Source organism: Nyctereutes procyonoides, unplaced genomic scaffold (assembly GCF_905146905.1).
Source record: "Nyctereutes procyonoides isolate TBG_1078 unplaced genomic scaffold, NYPRO_anot_genome, whole genome shotgun sequence".
NCBI classification, from domain to species: Eukaryota; Metazoa; Chordata; class Mammalia; order Carnivora; family Canidae; genus Nyctereutes; species Nyctereutes procyonoides.
The window spans coordinates 25,463,860-25,478,491 of NW_026575024.1; the positions used below are offsets into that span (position 1 = coordinate 25,463,860).

General features: G+C 46.3%; 1 protein-coding gene across 1 annotated transcript; it reads right to left on the reverse strand.

Annotated features, from left to right (window-relative positions):
• Positions 1-4,212: 4,212 nt before the first annotated feature.
• BPIFA3 (BPI fold containing family A member 3) lies at positions 4,213-14,326 on the reverse strand. The gene is made up of 7 exons (XM_055343526.1): positions 14,203-14,326; positions 9,526-9,676; positions 7,568-7,675; positions 6,792-6,941; positions 5,456-5,540; positions 4,966-5,029; positions 4,213-4,247 (listed from the first exon to the last, which is right to left on the reverse strand). Exons 1-7 carry the CDS (start codon positions 14,324-14,326, stop codon positions 4,213-4,215), a joined length of 717 nt encoding a protein of 238 aa, XP_055199501.1.
• Between the last annotated feature and the right edge of the window lie 306 nt (positions 14,327-14,632).

A 14,632-nucleotide genomic window follows, 5' to 3' on the forward strand; every position in this document is an offset into this window, starting at 1 on the left:
TTCACAAGGCTTCTCTTCACTCCTGCCAGAGATGCCCTTCCTTGGAGCCACAGGAGCTGCCCCATCCTGCTGCCCTGAGGAGGGCAAGAGGCAGGGGGCATCCAGAGACGTGAAAGGTCACGCTGCTAACATTTTGAGACAGTTTTCCACCTTGGTGACGTCGGTGCCTTCACAAAGTGTTTCTCAGAAATCATAAGTGGTGCCCTTTGCTTCCTCAGTCAGGGTGCTGGTTCTGTTGCCCTGGAGCAAGATTAGGTGGAGGTGGGTGGGTGGGGGACTGCATTGGAGGGGGATTTTCAGGTGGTCTTGGAAACCCCAGGGGTTTTATTGAGGGGCTGAGGCAGAAGGGTTAGCAGGGAGCTGGGGAGCTGGGTGCCCCAACTTCGATGAGAAAATAGATTTTCTTTTTTTTCCTGATCTTTTGCTGTTAGTTTCAGAGGTAGAATTTAATGATTCATCAGCTGCATACAACACCCAGAGCTCATTCCATCACATGCCCTCCTTAATGCCCATCACCCAGTTACCCCATCCCTGTACCCTCTCCCCTCCAGCAACCCTCAGTTTGTTTCCTAGAGTTCTGCATCTCTCATGGTTTGCCTCCGACTCTGTTTTCACCTGATTTTATTTTACCTTCCCTTTCCTGATGTTCATCTCTTTTGTTTCTTAAATTCCACATAGGAGTGAAACCATATGGTATTTGTCTTTCTCTGATTGAATTTATTTTGCTTAGCATAGTATGCGCTAATTCCATCCACATCATTGCAAATGGCAAGAGAGAGAATATATTTTCTTTTTTTTTGTAAGATTTTATTTATTTATTCATGAGAGACACAGAGAGAGAGAGAGGCAGAGGCAGAGGAAGAAGCAGGCTCCATGCAGGGAGCCCAATGTGGGACTCGATCCCGGGATCCCAGGACCATGCCCTGGGCCGAAGGCAGATGCTTAACCACTTAGCCACCCAGGCACCTAAGAATATATTTTTTTCGGCAATTTGCTCAAGTTCCACTTACCACTTACCTTGGAGATGAATTTCCCACCTACATTTGCAACTAATGATAATAATAGTTTCTTATGAGACCTGGAGCTCTATCCCATCCCTCTACTGTCCAGAACAACCCTGTGAGGGTACATGAGGCTCAGCGAGGATGGTGGCCTGCCCAGGGTCAGCCCAGGGAGGAAAGCAGACCGTCATCCCGAGCTGCCGCTTCAGTGCTCTTCACTTTGAGAACGACTTTGTGTTACTGAATCTTCAGAAAGTTCCTGCTCCTGTTCTCTGGAGCCTTCTCACCCCTGAGAAGTCAGGCTGCCCTGGATCCCAAGCCCGGCTGGGCTGAGGCCTCTGGGCAAGATGCTTTTCCCTCTTGCAGCCTTGATTCCCTAGCCTACACCCTAGAACTTGGGGCTGATGCTGCCCACCCCCGGCTGTGGGTTAAGTGGGGTTATTGCCCAGTGCCTGGCACAGAGTCAGAACTCCGTAGGAGAGGGGCATGGGAGTTACAAGGCACAGACAGGTGCCTTGCCTGGAGCAAGCTTTTGGGCCCTTAGGGCTGAATTTCTGCTTAACATCCCCCCCCCCCCCCGCTCCCACTCCAGCCCCTGTATCATAATAGAAGCCTATTGTACAACAAGGTCTGCGGGGAGAAAACATGATGAGTCCATGGCTCTATGAACCTCAAAACAAAAGGAAAATAGAATCTGAGAAACCCAAGGAGGCCCCTTGAGGAAGGAGAGGCCCCTGAGCCACCCCCGGGTCAGGAGGAAGACAGACAAAAGCTGCCTTCAGGCAAGCTCACTGGAGGATGGGGCTCAGCCCTCCTGTTTGCTCTTTGAATCATGAGCTGGACAACCCCCCCCACACCCCGCCCCCAAAATCAAGGCTGTCAAGGGGAATCCTCTGTGAGAACATGGGCGTTTAGGGTTGCAAATCCCCAACGAAGCATTTCGGATTAGGTGGTCAGAGCTGACAGAGGGAGACAGGAGGCTCTCCCGCCCTATTCTCATATCTGAGCTGTTGACACTTCCTTGTTTGCACTTGTCAATCCAGCCCAGGGCCTCTATCATCATTTTCCCGTGTGTGTGTGTGTGTGTGTGTGTGTGTGTGTGTGTGTGTGTGTGTAGGGTGTTAGGAGGAAGAGAGGGAGGACTGGAGGGAGGATTCACAGTGGCTAAGCCTGGGCTCTAGAGTTTGGCTGCCTGGGCACATTCCGCTTGATCGTCTCCTCGCTGTGTGCTCTTGAGCAAGTGGCTTTCTCTCTCTGAGCCTTGGGGTCCTCCTGCATGAATTCGCTGTGAGGATTTGATGAGATTGCTGAATAGAAGCTCTGAGCACCAAGCTTGGCACGTGCCAAGTGCTTAATATGTGTGTGCTCCTGTGATTAATGGGTGTGTTATTTCCCCTTGATTTCTCAGTATGCTTTGCCTCCCTTTGGGAGGAGGGCAGGAATCAATACTTAAGAACTGAATAGTCATTAATCAAATAATTAACAACGATTTAAATGGCTTTCCATAAGCATTTCCCATGGACCTAGTGCACGCTAGACATACTGCAGATGTTTTTTCACATAGTCCTACAAACATCCTACACAGTAAATATTTTTATTTCAAAATGTTTGTTATAGTCTAACAGATGTAAGAAAAATGCACGCAAGTGAATAGCTCCATGAATTTTCACAAACAAAACACTCTCCCCACAACTAGTGTCCAGATCAAGAAACAGGCCGGGGGGCAACTGGGTGGCTCAGTGGTTGAGGATCTGCCTTCAGCTCAAGGTGTGATCCCGGGGTCTTGGGATCGAGTCCTGCATCAGGTTCCTCACAGGGATCCTGATTCTCCCTCTGCCTATGTCTCTGCCTCTCTCTGAATAAGTAAATAAAATCTTAAAAAAAACCCCAAAACAAAACAAAACAAAACAAAACAACAACAACAACAAAAAAAAAAAACAAAAAACCCAAAACAGGCCAGTACTGGCTCTTCAGAAGCCCGCCTCAAGCCCCTCCCTGTCACCTACCCTCTCTTCAAGGGTAACCATGGTCTTGCTCTCTGACAGCACGGATTCCTTTTACTGTTTTTGAGCTTCATATAAATGGGAGATGCAACATGTGCCCTTTTGTGCCTGGCTTTATTACGGGCCTGAGATCCATCCATGTGGTCGTGTGTAGCAGTAGGTCATTTACATGACCATAGAGCATTCCAATGGGTGACTCTCCCTTGGTATTTACCCACTCTTTTGATGGGCATTCAGGGTTCTTACTCAGGGAATATTAGGACCACTGCTGCTACAAGCAGTCTCGTCCACATCTCGTAGTGTCCGTGTGTGTGTCTACGATGCACCCACCTAGGAGTGGCACGGCTGGGGCACAGGGCAGGCCTCTGTCATGCTTTTGTAGCTGCTGCCACCTGGACTTATAAAGCAGTGGTGCAACTTACCACCCATCAGCAGCATCAAGGCTCCTGTCCCTCCATATCCTGTACGATTTCTAGCCTCGCTTTGCAGGTGAGGGAGACCTGAAGGTAAAGTGCCTTGTCCCAAGCACAGAGAGAGTCCTAAAGCAGATTCATTCACCACTTAACAGCAGATATTTGCTGAGCTCACACTCTGTGCAACCCTGTGCTGGGGCCAGGGGGTCATCAGTTATTCTGATGTGCATGGTTCACACTCGTGTGGGACTTCTTGTTGGGCTGAATCGAATTTGAAGTGAATCAGATCTGTTCGGTGCCAACATTTATGCTTTTCCACTCTGTCATCCTTTCTCTACACTCCATTGGAGCCTGGCCAAGTACTTGGCACATAGTAGGTACTCAGCAATTTGGGGTGAATGAATGAGAGCATGGGAAATCTCAACAGGCCTTCCCTGCATTGATGAGCAAATCTATAGATGGGTTCCTGGTTGCAAACTACAGGAAAACAAGGTGTTTTCTCTGGTATTTCTGGGCTGATGAGTAAACCCAGGCATATTTAGTCTTAGGATGGAGCTTCATCAAGCCTGACTTCTGTAACCTTAACCTCAGGGCCCAGGAAAGGAGACCTTTGTACCCTTCAGAGCTAGAGTTTATTATGGGACAGGACAGGACTCCACAGGGCCTGTGGGCAAGGTTTTTGGAGTGGGAGCCCCACTCCAAGGAAGACTTAAGGTCCCAAGATGTGGAATCTCCTTCTGGATCAGTAGGTAGCCGGAAGACGTTCAAGTCTGGCGTGTGGAGGGTTGGCTGGACTCATAGTTGGTTGAATTTATGAGCAACAGCCTGTTCTGTAAGGAGGAGAGGCAGGATCAGTTACTAGGGTGACTGCCTGTCCAGCCTCTGAAGGGACCTTCATCTGTCCATGTCAACCAGAGCCAGTGCCTGAGGCACTTGCATTAAAATTCTTTCCAAATGGGGATGCCTGGGTGGCTCAGTGGTTGAGTGTCTGCCTTCCATTCAGGGTGTGGTCTCAGGATCCTGGGATCGAGTCCTGCATTGGATTCCCCACAGGGAGCCTGGTTCTTCCTCTGCCTATGTCTCTGCCTCTCTCTCTGCGTCTTTTGTGAATAAATAAATAAAATCTTAAAAAAATTCTTTCCACATGATATGTAGTTATATGCTTCTCATAGTCTTCCATTCACTAGATTGTGAACTCCGTGAGGGTGGTGACTGTATCTGTCTATCTGCAGATGGAGGGTGGTCTGGTCTGAGGTTCAAGGGGTGGGCAGTGCTCCCTAAAGGGGAGTGGAGACATTGAGAGGAGCTATAGTTTGTAGTAATCTAATCTGGAGGTTTGGGTGACTTGGCAGCATACAGACTGCTTGGTAGGGTGTCCTCTGCTGTCCTAGCTCTCTTGGGGAACAGTAATGGTCATTGTCATATGGCCACCTCTAAGTGTTCTCAGAGCACATGCAGACACCCCTCAGCAAGCCTCTCTGTGGGCTCCCCGGGGGCACCTCTTCCATTTGCCAATCCTGTCCTTCCTACATGGATGTAGACACTCACCCATGAGGCTTTTCATCAGTTTCACGTCCAGCTGTCTGAGGATTTCACCGATTAGAGGACACACCTGGGTCACCAGCAGAGAGAGAAGAATCAGGCCAAGGACTAGGAAAACAGAGCTAAAGAGCCTGCAGCTGGAAGTTTTGACTCTATTGCATTTCCACAAGGAATCATGGCAGCAAGAGCAGCTCCCCTGTATTGAACACCAACTGGATGCCATGCACAACACTTTCATGTCTGCCTGAATCCTCATGATGATTCTATGTGATAGAGACTGTGATGATTCCCATGATACAGGTGGGGAAACTGAGGCATGGGGCAGCCGAGTCACTTGCTGAGGACACACAACCAATAAATGACAAAACTGAAATTTTTAATTGAGATTTTTCAGGTTCTAAAGCCCAAGATTGGAAACTCCTTTCCGAACCAATATATATGTCCTGACCCTCAGACTCAAAGAACCCCACGGGGACAATATTTTTCACAAACTTACCTGACTTTCTACTGGGTTTGGGATAACTTTTGCCAGGGTCCCCCTGAAGTTGTGGAGAAAATGTTTCATCTTTGGTGAGATATCTCTAGAAAGAGAGGTAGATGTACAGAACAGAACAGATAAATCCATGTAGTACCCATGCCAGGGGCTAGGTGTTGAGTACACCTTACACAGTCATTTAGTCCTCAGCCAGCTGTCTACAAGAGGCATCACAGTCAGCAGTAGTTGAAGGGGCAACTCAGAGAGGTGATGTAACTTGCCCAAGGTCACATAGCTGGTAAGTGCTAATTAGAATCAGGTTGGCAGAGCACCAGAGATCAGTCCTTTCCCTGCACTGTCCTAGCCATGAATGCTTGGTATGATTTAGGCATTCATTGAACGTCTGATGAATAAATGACTGGACACCCACTGAAGACCTAGTTGCTTTCAGCCTTCTGGAATTACAGAGAGAAATCATATCCAGATCTTGCCCTTGAGAGACTCATAGTCTGCTGAGGTTGATAGACTTGGTCAACCAGTATATGGATCTGTTATACTCTATTAGTAATTACACCAATACAAACAGCTCTATTTTTTTCTGTCTTGATCACTACTGTATCCCTAGCATCAAGCATGCCATATCTGGCTCATAGTAGGTTCTCAATAAATACTTGTTGAATGAATAAGTGATGAGGAGGAGTTCTAGGGAAGAAGGGAAGGGCATTCCAGGCAAAAGGCACGCATTCCAGGCAAAGGCACGGGGCTATGAAAGTACTGGGCGTGTTGATGGAGGGGTAGGTCCTTCAGTGACACAAGATGGTAGATGGCTGCAGAGTGGCACAGGTAAGAGGATAAATAGGGCCCTGAATGACATCCAGGAGTTTACTCTTCATTCAGAGGGTTTTGGAGAACCACTTGAGGGTTTGGAGCAGAGGTTGGGGACATGACCACATTTCTGTGCTAGAAAGTTATTTCTCCTGCAGGGGGCTGTATGGAGTGAAGGAGGCAAAGTCCGAGTCAGGGAAAGCCAGTCTGGGTCTTGTAATGGTCTGGGAAGTGGTCTAGTTGCCAGGGTAGTGGCTGTGGGGATGGAGAGAGAGGAAGCTAGTGGAGGCTGCCAGGAGGTCATTAACGTGAACCAGTGAAGGTGGGCTGCAGGGTGTGAGGAAGATGAAGAGTCTGGATCCTGGGAGGGTGGCTGGGCCATCACTGGGATGCTGACTCAGGGAGAGAAGTAGATGCTGGGGAAAGGGTGAGATCTGTTTTGGGCTCATCTAGGAGGTGGTAGAGATGTGCGGCTGCAGCTAGGACTAGCCAGGAAGGGGCCCAGCCCTGGGGAGGGTCGCTGGGGCCTTACTCAGTTAGGACTGTCATGTAGATGCTGCTCGGCTCCACATGGCAATCTCCTATCACCAGATCCCTCCGGCCAAACTCATCTTTCTCCAGCCAGAACTCCACAACGAGGTTCATGCACACACGTGTCTTTATAATCTTGTTATTGAAGGGCCTGGGGATGAGAGAGAGGAGGGGGAGAGAAGGGGCAGGAGGCAGAGAGGAGGACGAGGAGGAAACAGCCAACACAAAGGGAAGAGTGACTCTTTCAATGAAGCAGCCTACTGGTTGTAGGAGTCAGTAACTAAGGAGAAAATGCTGTTAGGCAGAGTGGCTCCTGAAAATCCTTTAAATAGATTGGCTTCCAAATCCTTGGAAATTCAGAAGTGGAGGGCTCATCTTATTTTAAAAAATCTCTACCGTTTAGCTGTGGTCTCCCTTTTCTTGGGAGCAACTGATGGTAAAGGACCGTCTGAACAGATGGAAGGAAGGTGATGATATAATTAAAGTGTTTCTCTCTCTCTTTTTAAAAAAATCAGCGTAATGAATTTACATAGGTTTAAATGGGCGAATCACCAGTGATTGCCAGTCACATTTCAGCTGAAGAAACCAGTGCTCAGAGACTTGGAAGTGACATGCCCGAGGTCACGTAGCAAGTGAGCTCAGAAACCAAGATTTGAACGAGGTTGAAGTCAGAAAGATCTGGGTTCCCCAGGATGCCCAGTTCCACCCTCCCCCCAATTCCCAGATTCCCACCGAGGAGGAACAACATCCCACCGACCCTGCTGCCAAATGACTCACAGTCTCAAGTCAATGTCAAATTCAAATAAGATGTTTGCTGAGAACCGCTCCTTATGGAAAGACATCTGGATCCCACTGTAGTCTAGCTGAATGTTGGTGATGTTGGCGCTACACAAGGAAAGAGCAGAGGCCCTTCAAGTGTGAGGGAACTCAGACTCGAGGCTTCAGAATGACAAAAAACGCTGGTATGCCATTCATGTAAAGGGCCAGGCGGTAGGCTTTGGAGTCAGATCCTTTTAAAGATGCTTGGAGGGCAAGAGCCGCCCACGGGAGCCCCGGGCTGCTGCACGTTGTCCCAGAGGGCCCTTAACAGCTCCACACAACGAATGTGTGCAGCCCACAGCCAACTACAGACCCACACTGGGGCTGTTAGACCCAGCCACTGCCTCCTAGCACAGTGCCCAGGTGCCCAGGCTCAATCCCTGGGAGCCTTCTTTGCTTTCTCCCCAGCCCTCACCTTCACATGCAACCCATCAGTGAATCATGCTTGCTCTGCTTACAAAATATACCTGGAATTTGGCAACTTCTCACTGTTATCCCTTTCACCCGGTCCAGGTCACCATCACTTCTTGCCTGGAGTTGCTCTAGTTTCTCTCTGGGCTCCTTTCCCTTTCCATGAACTTGGCCTCCCTATAAACTATTCTCCATGTGGCAGTCACTAGGCAGCCCTATTATTTAACCTTCTCTCTGGGTTTCTCACTGCTCTTGGAATAAAATCCAAACTCCATACCATGGTGCCTGAGACCTGCAGGGTCTGGCCCTACTTGCCACCACAGCCGCACCTTCTTCCACCCTCCCCCTTGCTCATCCAGTCACACAGGCCTTTTTCTCAGACACACTAGTCTCTTTGCTACCTCAGGGCCTTTGCACTTACTGCCCTCCCGTGTCCTTTATGTGGCTTGCTTCCTTCTCTTCAGTCTTCCTAGGGATTTCTCTTTAAAAGGTCTTCCCAATAAGTCCCTCACTCTCACCCCTTACCTTGCTAAAGTTATCTTCATAACATATCCCCCTACTTGAAATGAGTTACTTACTTTTGTGGCTTATCTCACTAAGTAGGATGTAAGATCCAAAAAGTGACCATATGTCTTATTCATAGCTGTATTCCAAGTACCCAGCCCAGGTCCTGGTACACAGTGGGTGCTCCAGGAATACTTTGTAACAACTAATAAGGGAATGGAAGGAGGTGATGGTGGATGCATGCATCCAGGGAAACCCTGTTGGCAAGTACCAGAGCTCATTAGAATGTCGAGAGTAAGGGGCAAAATGAGAGGGAAGGGAGCTCCAGGGCACAGCAGGCTGGAGCTGGGGCAGTGCACTGGAGTGGCTAGAGCCTGCGAGGCTGAAGGTGCCATGTCCTCCAGGGGAAGCGGTGGGACTATAGGCGAGCAGCACGGGTCCAGCTCTTCTGGGTTAATCGGAGCGCCCAATGCCTATGTGTCCACTCTGTGCGCCAGAGAAAGCTCACAACTTCCAGAGGCAGGGACAATTGTTATGCCCATTTCACTGATGAGGACTTAAGGTGAAGCTCAGAGATCTCCAAAACCTTACCAAGAGTCACTCAGCTCTCAAGCATTAGAGTGGGGTTTGAATGTCTGACCCTAGTCCTGGGTTCTTTGGCATCCCAGACATTTATCTAGGCTGTGCTCTGGGTGCCCATGTTATAGATGAAGCCTCTTTGCTGTTTTGTACTTTTAAAATGTCTTTCAGGGCCCGAGTGCTCTAGTAATCTCCCCAAGGTTGGAGGCAGTCCCAGGATTTAAATATAGGAGCTATTATTCCTGAAATTTTGCTTTAATTCCCCTGCTATGCTGCCTCCCCAAACAACCCTTCATATTGGGCCCTTTATCCCCTCCTTGCAATATTCCCGCTTTCTCTCTTTAGCCTCGTGATCCCTCAGCTCTGCCTTCTGACTCAGCTTTATAGAGTCCCAGGGCCAGTGGGGGGGTTCCAGGGCTTACCTGCTTTCTTGCTGATGCTGGAGGCTCATGCTGCCTATTAACCAGCCCACCATCCCTGGAGCCATCTGCCCTGAGGCGTTCAGACTGTCCATGAGGCGGATATTCTGGATCCGGCCCTCTGCATTGTACTTCATGAGGCCCTGGGCAATAACTGGAAATGGACAAGGGACCAGTGACATTCCAAAATGTCATGGAAAAGGTAGGGGGTTTGGAGTCAAGAGGCCCAGGTTGTGGGCTGGTGTCCACTTCCTGCTGAGTGATGGGTGCTTGTCACCCTCCAACTCCGCTCTCTACTTGGAAATCCACATTCCTCATCTGGGAAATGGTACTTTGCAGGGTTGAGGTGGTGACATACCTGTAGAGGGTCTGAAAGACAAGAGCTGCTCAAACAAGATTTACTGGTTGAGAGTCCACCCAGGGCTGTGTCTCTAAATCTGGAACACAGAACCTCATGTACAGGATGTGCATCACAATAAATGTTGGTTGAGGAGAACAAATAAGAAGAGAAGAAATGTAATTTCTCCCACACTGTGCCCTGGAATAAGCTGTAGGATGAAACAGAGCTACCAGCAGAAAAGAATGAATTCTGAAAAGGAAGGGGATTCTAAAAGTGATGGCATGCTGAAATCCTGTGTCTCTTGCAGGTAGGATTGGGCCCAGCTCTGATGAGCCTCTGAGCATACCACAGGACACGTTTATTTCTCTGACTTGACCCTCCCTGTAATCAGAATCCACACTGCAGAGCTGCAGAAACCATGGTTCCCCCTCACTCCCTTCCCTCCAGCTCCCAGACTCCCCTTCAATATCCCATGTTTCTGTTACCTGCAAACAAGAAAGTGTGCCTGGAGTTGAAATGCTAGGTCTATCACCATCCTGAGTCTTGATTTCCTCATCTGTATAATAAGGGCAGTAATAATACCCATCTCACATGATTCTTGTGAGGAATATTGAGATTAATTCATCTAAAGATATTTGTATAGATACCATTTGTCCAAAAAAGAATATTATTGAGCATCTATTGGATATCAGGCCTTGTGGTGCATACCAAAGACACAAACCAGTTTTCTGTCTAGTAAAAGAGACATACATTGACCAGTTTCAAGGATAGAGTGACACTACAGGTATGCCTAGAAGTCTTAGTAGTTCTTGGTTGATGATAAGAGACACTAGTAGTTGCCAGTCCAATATCCATTTATCCATCCATTCACCTATGCATCCATCTATCCACCCATCTATCCATCCCTCTAACCTCCATCTACCATCTATCCAATATCCATCCATCTATTCATCTATCCGTCCTCCCATTCATCCATCCTATCATTCCCATCTGAATCCTGTTTTCATTCAAGCACTCTTTCTAATTCCTGGTCCAAATGAGGCCTTTGATAATCTGAGCCATCATTGCCCAGTGACTCTTTCAGGTATATTTTATTTTATTTTTTTAAAAGATTTTATTCATTTATTCATGAGAGTCACACACACACACACACACACACACACTCTCTCTCTCTCTCTCACAGAGAGAGAGAGAGAGGCAGAGACACAGGCAGAGGGAGAAGCAGGCTTCATGCAGGAAGCCCCATGTGGGACTCAATCCCGGGACTCCGGGATCATGCTCTGAGCCAAAGGCAGATGCTTAACTGCTGAGCCACCTGGGTGTCCCTCTTTCAGGTTTAAAGTGGGCATGTGACCCAAGTTGGCTTCATCAAACTAAACCAAAGATCTTATGTTTTATGTTTGAGAGGGAGTTTCTTTCTCTGTCATCTACTGGAAGGGAGCAAGGCCGTCTGATGGCCACTAGCCACCATTTTCTTACAATCCTGGGAACTAGAGACCTGAGGATAAAAATAGGATGATAGCAGAGCTAAAAAAAAAAAAACGGACAAAAATGGGGTGGTATATTTGAGTTGCTAATTGAATCAGATCTGAAATTGTCCTCCTTGTGAGTTTTGATTATGTGAAACAACATTTTTTTTTCATTGTTGAAGCCATATTGAGGTAGGTTTTCTGTTCTGTGTAGCTAAGTACCCTAACTGATAGTGAGAGGTAGTTATAGTAATAAATATATTCACAGTTGAAAAAGTACTTGGTACATGCTTTCCCTCATTTAAATCTTCACGGAAGCCCCATGAAATAGCATTCTAACTGCACCCATCGTAAACATGAGGATGCCTGGGACCTCAAATATACATGAATGTATTTCATAACCTAAATGGAATGGATTTGTTTGTGGTAAACCACAAAATGCAAAGTTGTGGTGGGGGAAGTGGGAAACATTATCTAAAAGCATTAAGAAATAGAAATAGTAATTGAAGATGTCATTCCCCAAAAGTTTTTGATCTCGATGGTTTTGGGGAAGAGTTTTACTAAACTTTTTATAAAGAGATAATTGTGAAAGAAAATGAAAAAAGACAAAGATGCCAAATTAATTTTATGAGGCTAGTGAAACTTGCCCAGCTTCCAGAACAGTAAAAGGGAAGAAAGGTACACATCAATTTCATGTATGAAAAATCTGCTAAAATCCTATAAAATTATTAGCTAACAAATTAAATAGCTAATAGTGCATTATAAAAATACATTGCATTATAAAATATATTTCAGTATGATACATTATAAGTACATTCTAGTATATGATAAAAGTAGTGCAATATAAATGTATCATTCTAGTTAATTATGAAAATTTCATATTTATTCCAGAAATGCTGGGATGGGTTCAGCAGAAGAAAATCTATTAATATAATCTATCACATTAATGGCTTAGAGGAAAAAATGGAGTAATTTTTGATGCAGAAAAAATTTGTTAAAAGCCAATACTGATTTATGATTAAGAAAAATTTAGAAAACCAGGACTATAGGGATTTCCTTAACATGATAAAAAAGATTTCAAAAACCTACAGAAGATGTCAAACTTAGTGGAGAATTCTAGATATGTTCCCATTCCTATAGGAGGCCTTAGCTATACTATAAGATAAGAAAAAGACTCAAGAAGTATAAGGTTTATAAATAAGGAGAACTGTCATTATTTGTAGTTGCTACAATCCTCTGGATTAAAAATCCAGCAGAATAAATAAAACAGACTATTAAAACTGAGGTCAGTGAGATTTTTGGATAGCAGATTAATTTTCAAAAACCAACAACTTTCATCTGAACAAGCAATACCAACTAGCAAATATAATAGAAAATTGGGCAATATTTACTGTAGCAACAACTATACATTTCTCTAGGAATCTATTTAACAAAGATAGGAGTTTAACAAAGGTCATAGGACTTTAAGATTCTATTAAAGGATGTAAAATAAAATCTGAAAAAACCCTGAAAGATATACTAAGTTTAAAGGGTATATAATGGTCACCATTATACTAATGGGTGACCTCACATTGCAAAAATGTCAGTTTGCTCTAAAATAACAAATTCAATGAAACCCAAATCAAATTTCCAGATGATATTTTTTTTTCTTTTAAAGAACTCAGCACACTCTAAAATTCAAGAAGAAGGTAGTATTTAAAATATTCTGCTATTGGTGTAGAAATAGTTACACAGACATAGAATACAGAGTCCCAAAGGGAATCCACATGCTTGGGGAACTTGATCTTTCATAGAAGGACTGAGAAAGCAGACTCCTTACACAGGCAGAAGTGAAGTTGGAGCTGTCACTTACAAGCATAAGTGACATAAAGGTGGCCTCCAGACAGGTAAAATTCCTGCATGTGAAGGATAAAACCACAAAGCTATTAGAAAAAACAAAGTAGAAGATATTTGGGGGTCGAGACAAGGGTTTAGGACTCGTCAAACACAAACCATAGGATGAAATTTTGATCAGTTTGAAAAATCTTCCTGTTCATTGGAGGACCTACAAAAAAGTTGATGACAATTTGGGAGAAATGTTAGCACTGGTTAGACCTGACAAAGGACCAGCGTCAAAAATAAATTAACACTCTGGGGTGACTAGGTGGCTCAGTGGTTGAGCGTCTGCCTTCGGCTCAGGGTGTGATCCCAGGGTCCTGGGATCAAGTCCTGCATCGGGCTCCCTGTCTGGAGCGAGTATAGACCAGCACAGCCATTCTAGAGAGCAATCTGGCAGCCATTAGTTGAATTGAGTTTGTATCCACCCTAGGGGCCAGGCACCCATTCCACTTCTGGGAATATCCCAGATAAACTTTTCCACAGCTCCTAACAGGCACACATGCAAGGATGTTCATCTCAGTGTAGTTTGTAATTGTGGAGAATTAGAGACGATGCAGGTGGAGGACTCCCTTGGACATCTCAGTACCAGCCACAGAGGTCAACAGCACAGCGTCCAATGAAAACAGTAAAAAACAACAAGATCTATGTGGCAATACCATCTATGCAAACTAAAACCTTCCTTTTTTATAAGGACATGAGCATAAGTAAACACATATGTTAAACACACTTCAGGGCCTGCCGAGGAAGGGCAGATGGGAGTGAGAATAAGAGGTAAACAGGAAAATGACAAATTCAACACAAGAGGGCCTTGCCATGATGCATGTAACAATGATGTGTTATGAATTGGCATATGATCAACTCATCCTCAGTTTTCTGTACTTGAGGGCTCAGAGAAAAAGGAAGAAAAGAGAGTGACTGACTCGAGGTCACCCAGTAGGTTGATACCTTCCCCACCCACCCAGTGACAGTGGGCAGAGCGTGGGCTGAGCTTACTTCTTGCCAGAGCTGGTTTGCTGTCCACATGGGCCTTGGCCAGGGCACGCCAGGGCTGCTTGTGCAGTGCTGAGGGCAGGGACAGCAAGCTGAGGAGGACCAGGAGCCTCCAGATTGGACACATCCTGGGTTCTGGGACCTGCGGGTGTCAAGAAGGGTCAGATGGTACCCAGGCAGGTGGTTGCGGGGGTGGCTGTCTGAATGAGTGGACTCATAGTTTTCTGTGGGAAGACGACACCAGAGTTAGTCCTGAGCATGCTGTGGAGATGTGTCGTGATGGGCTCTGGCAGCTACCACTGGGCTTTGCTCATATGGTGAGGGCAGGAGGTGGAACCCTGTGGGGAGGGCCAGGGATCCAAAGGGAGGCCGTGTTGCTTGGAAACGCCCAGTAGAGCCCACTGTTGGGTCATCCAGTGGGAGTCTTCTCCCA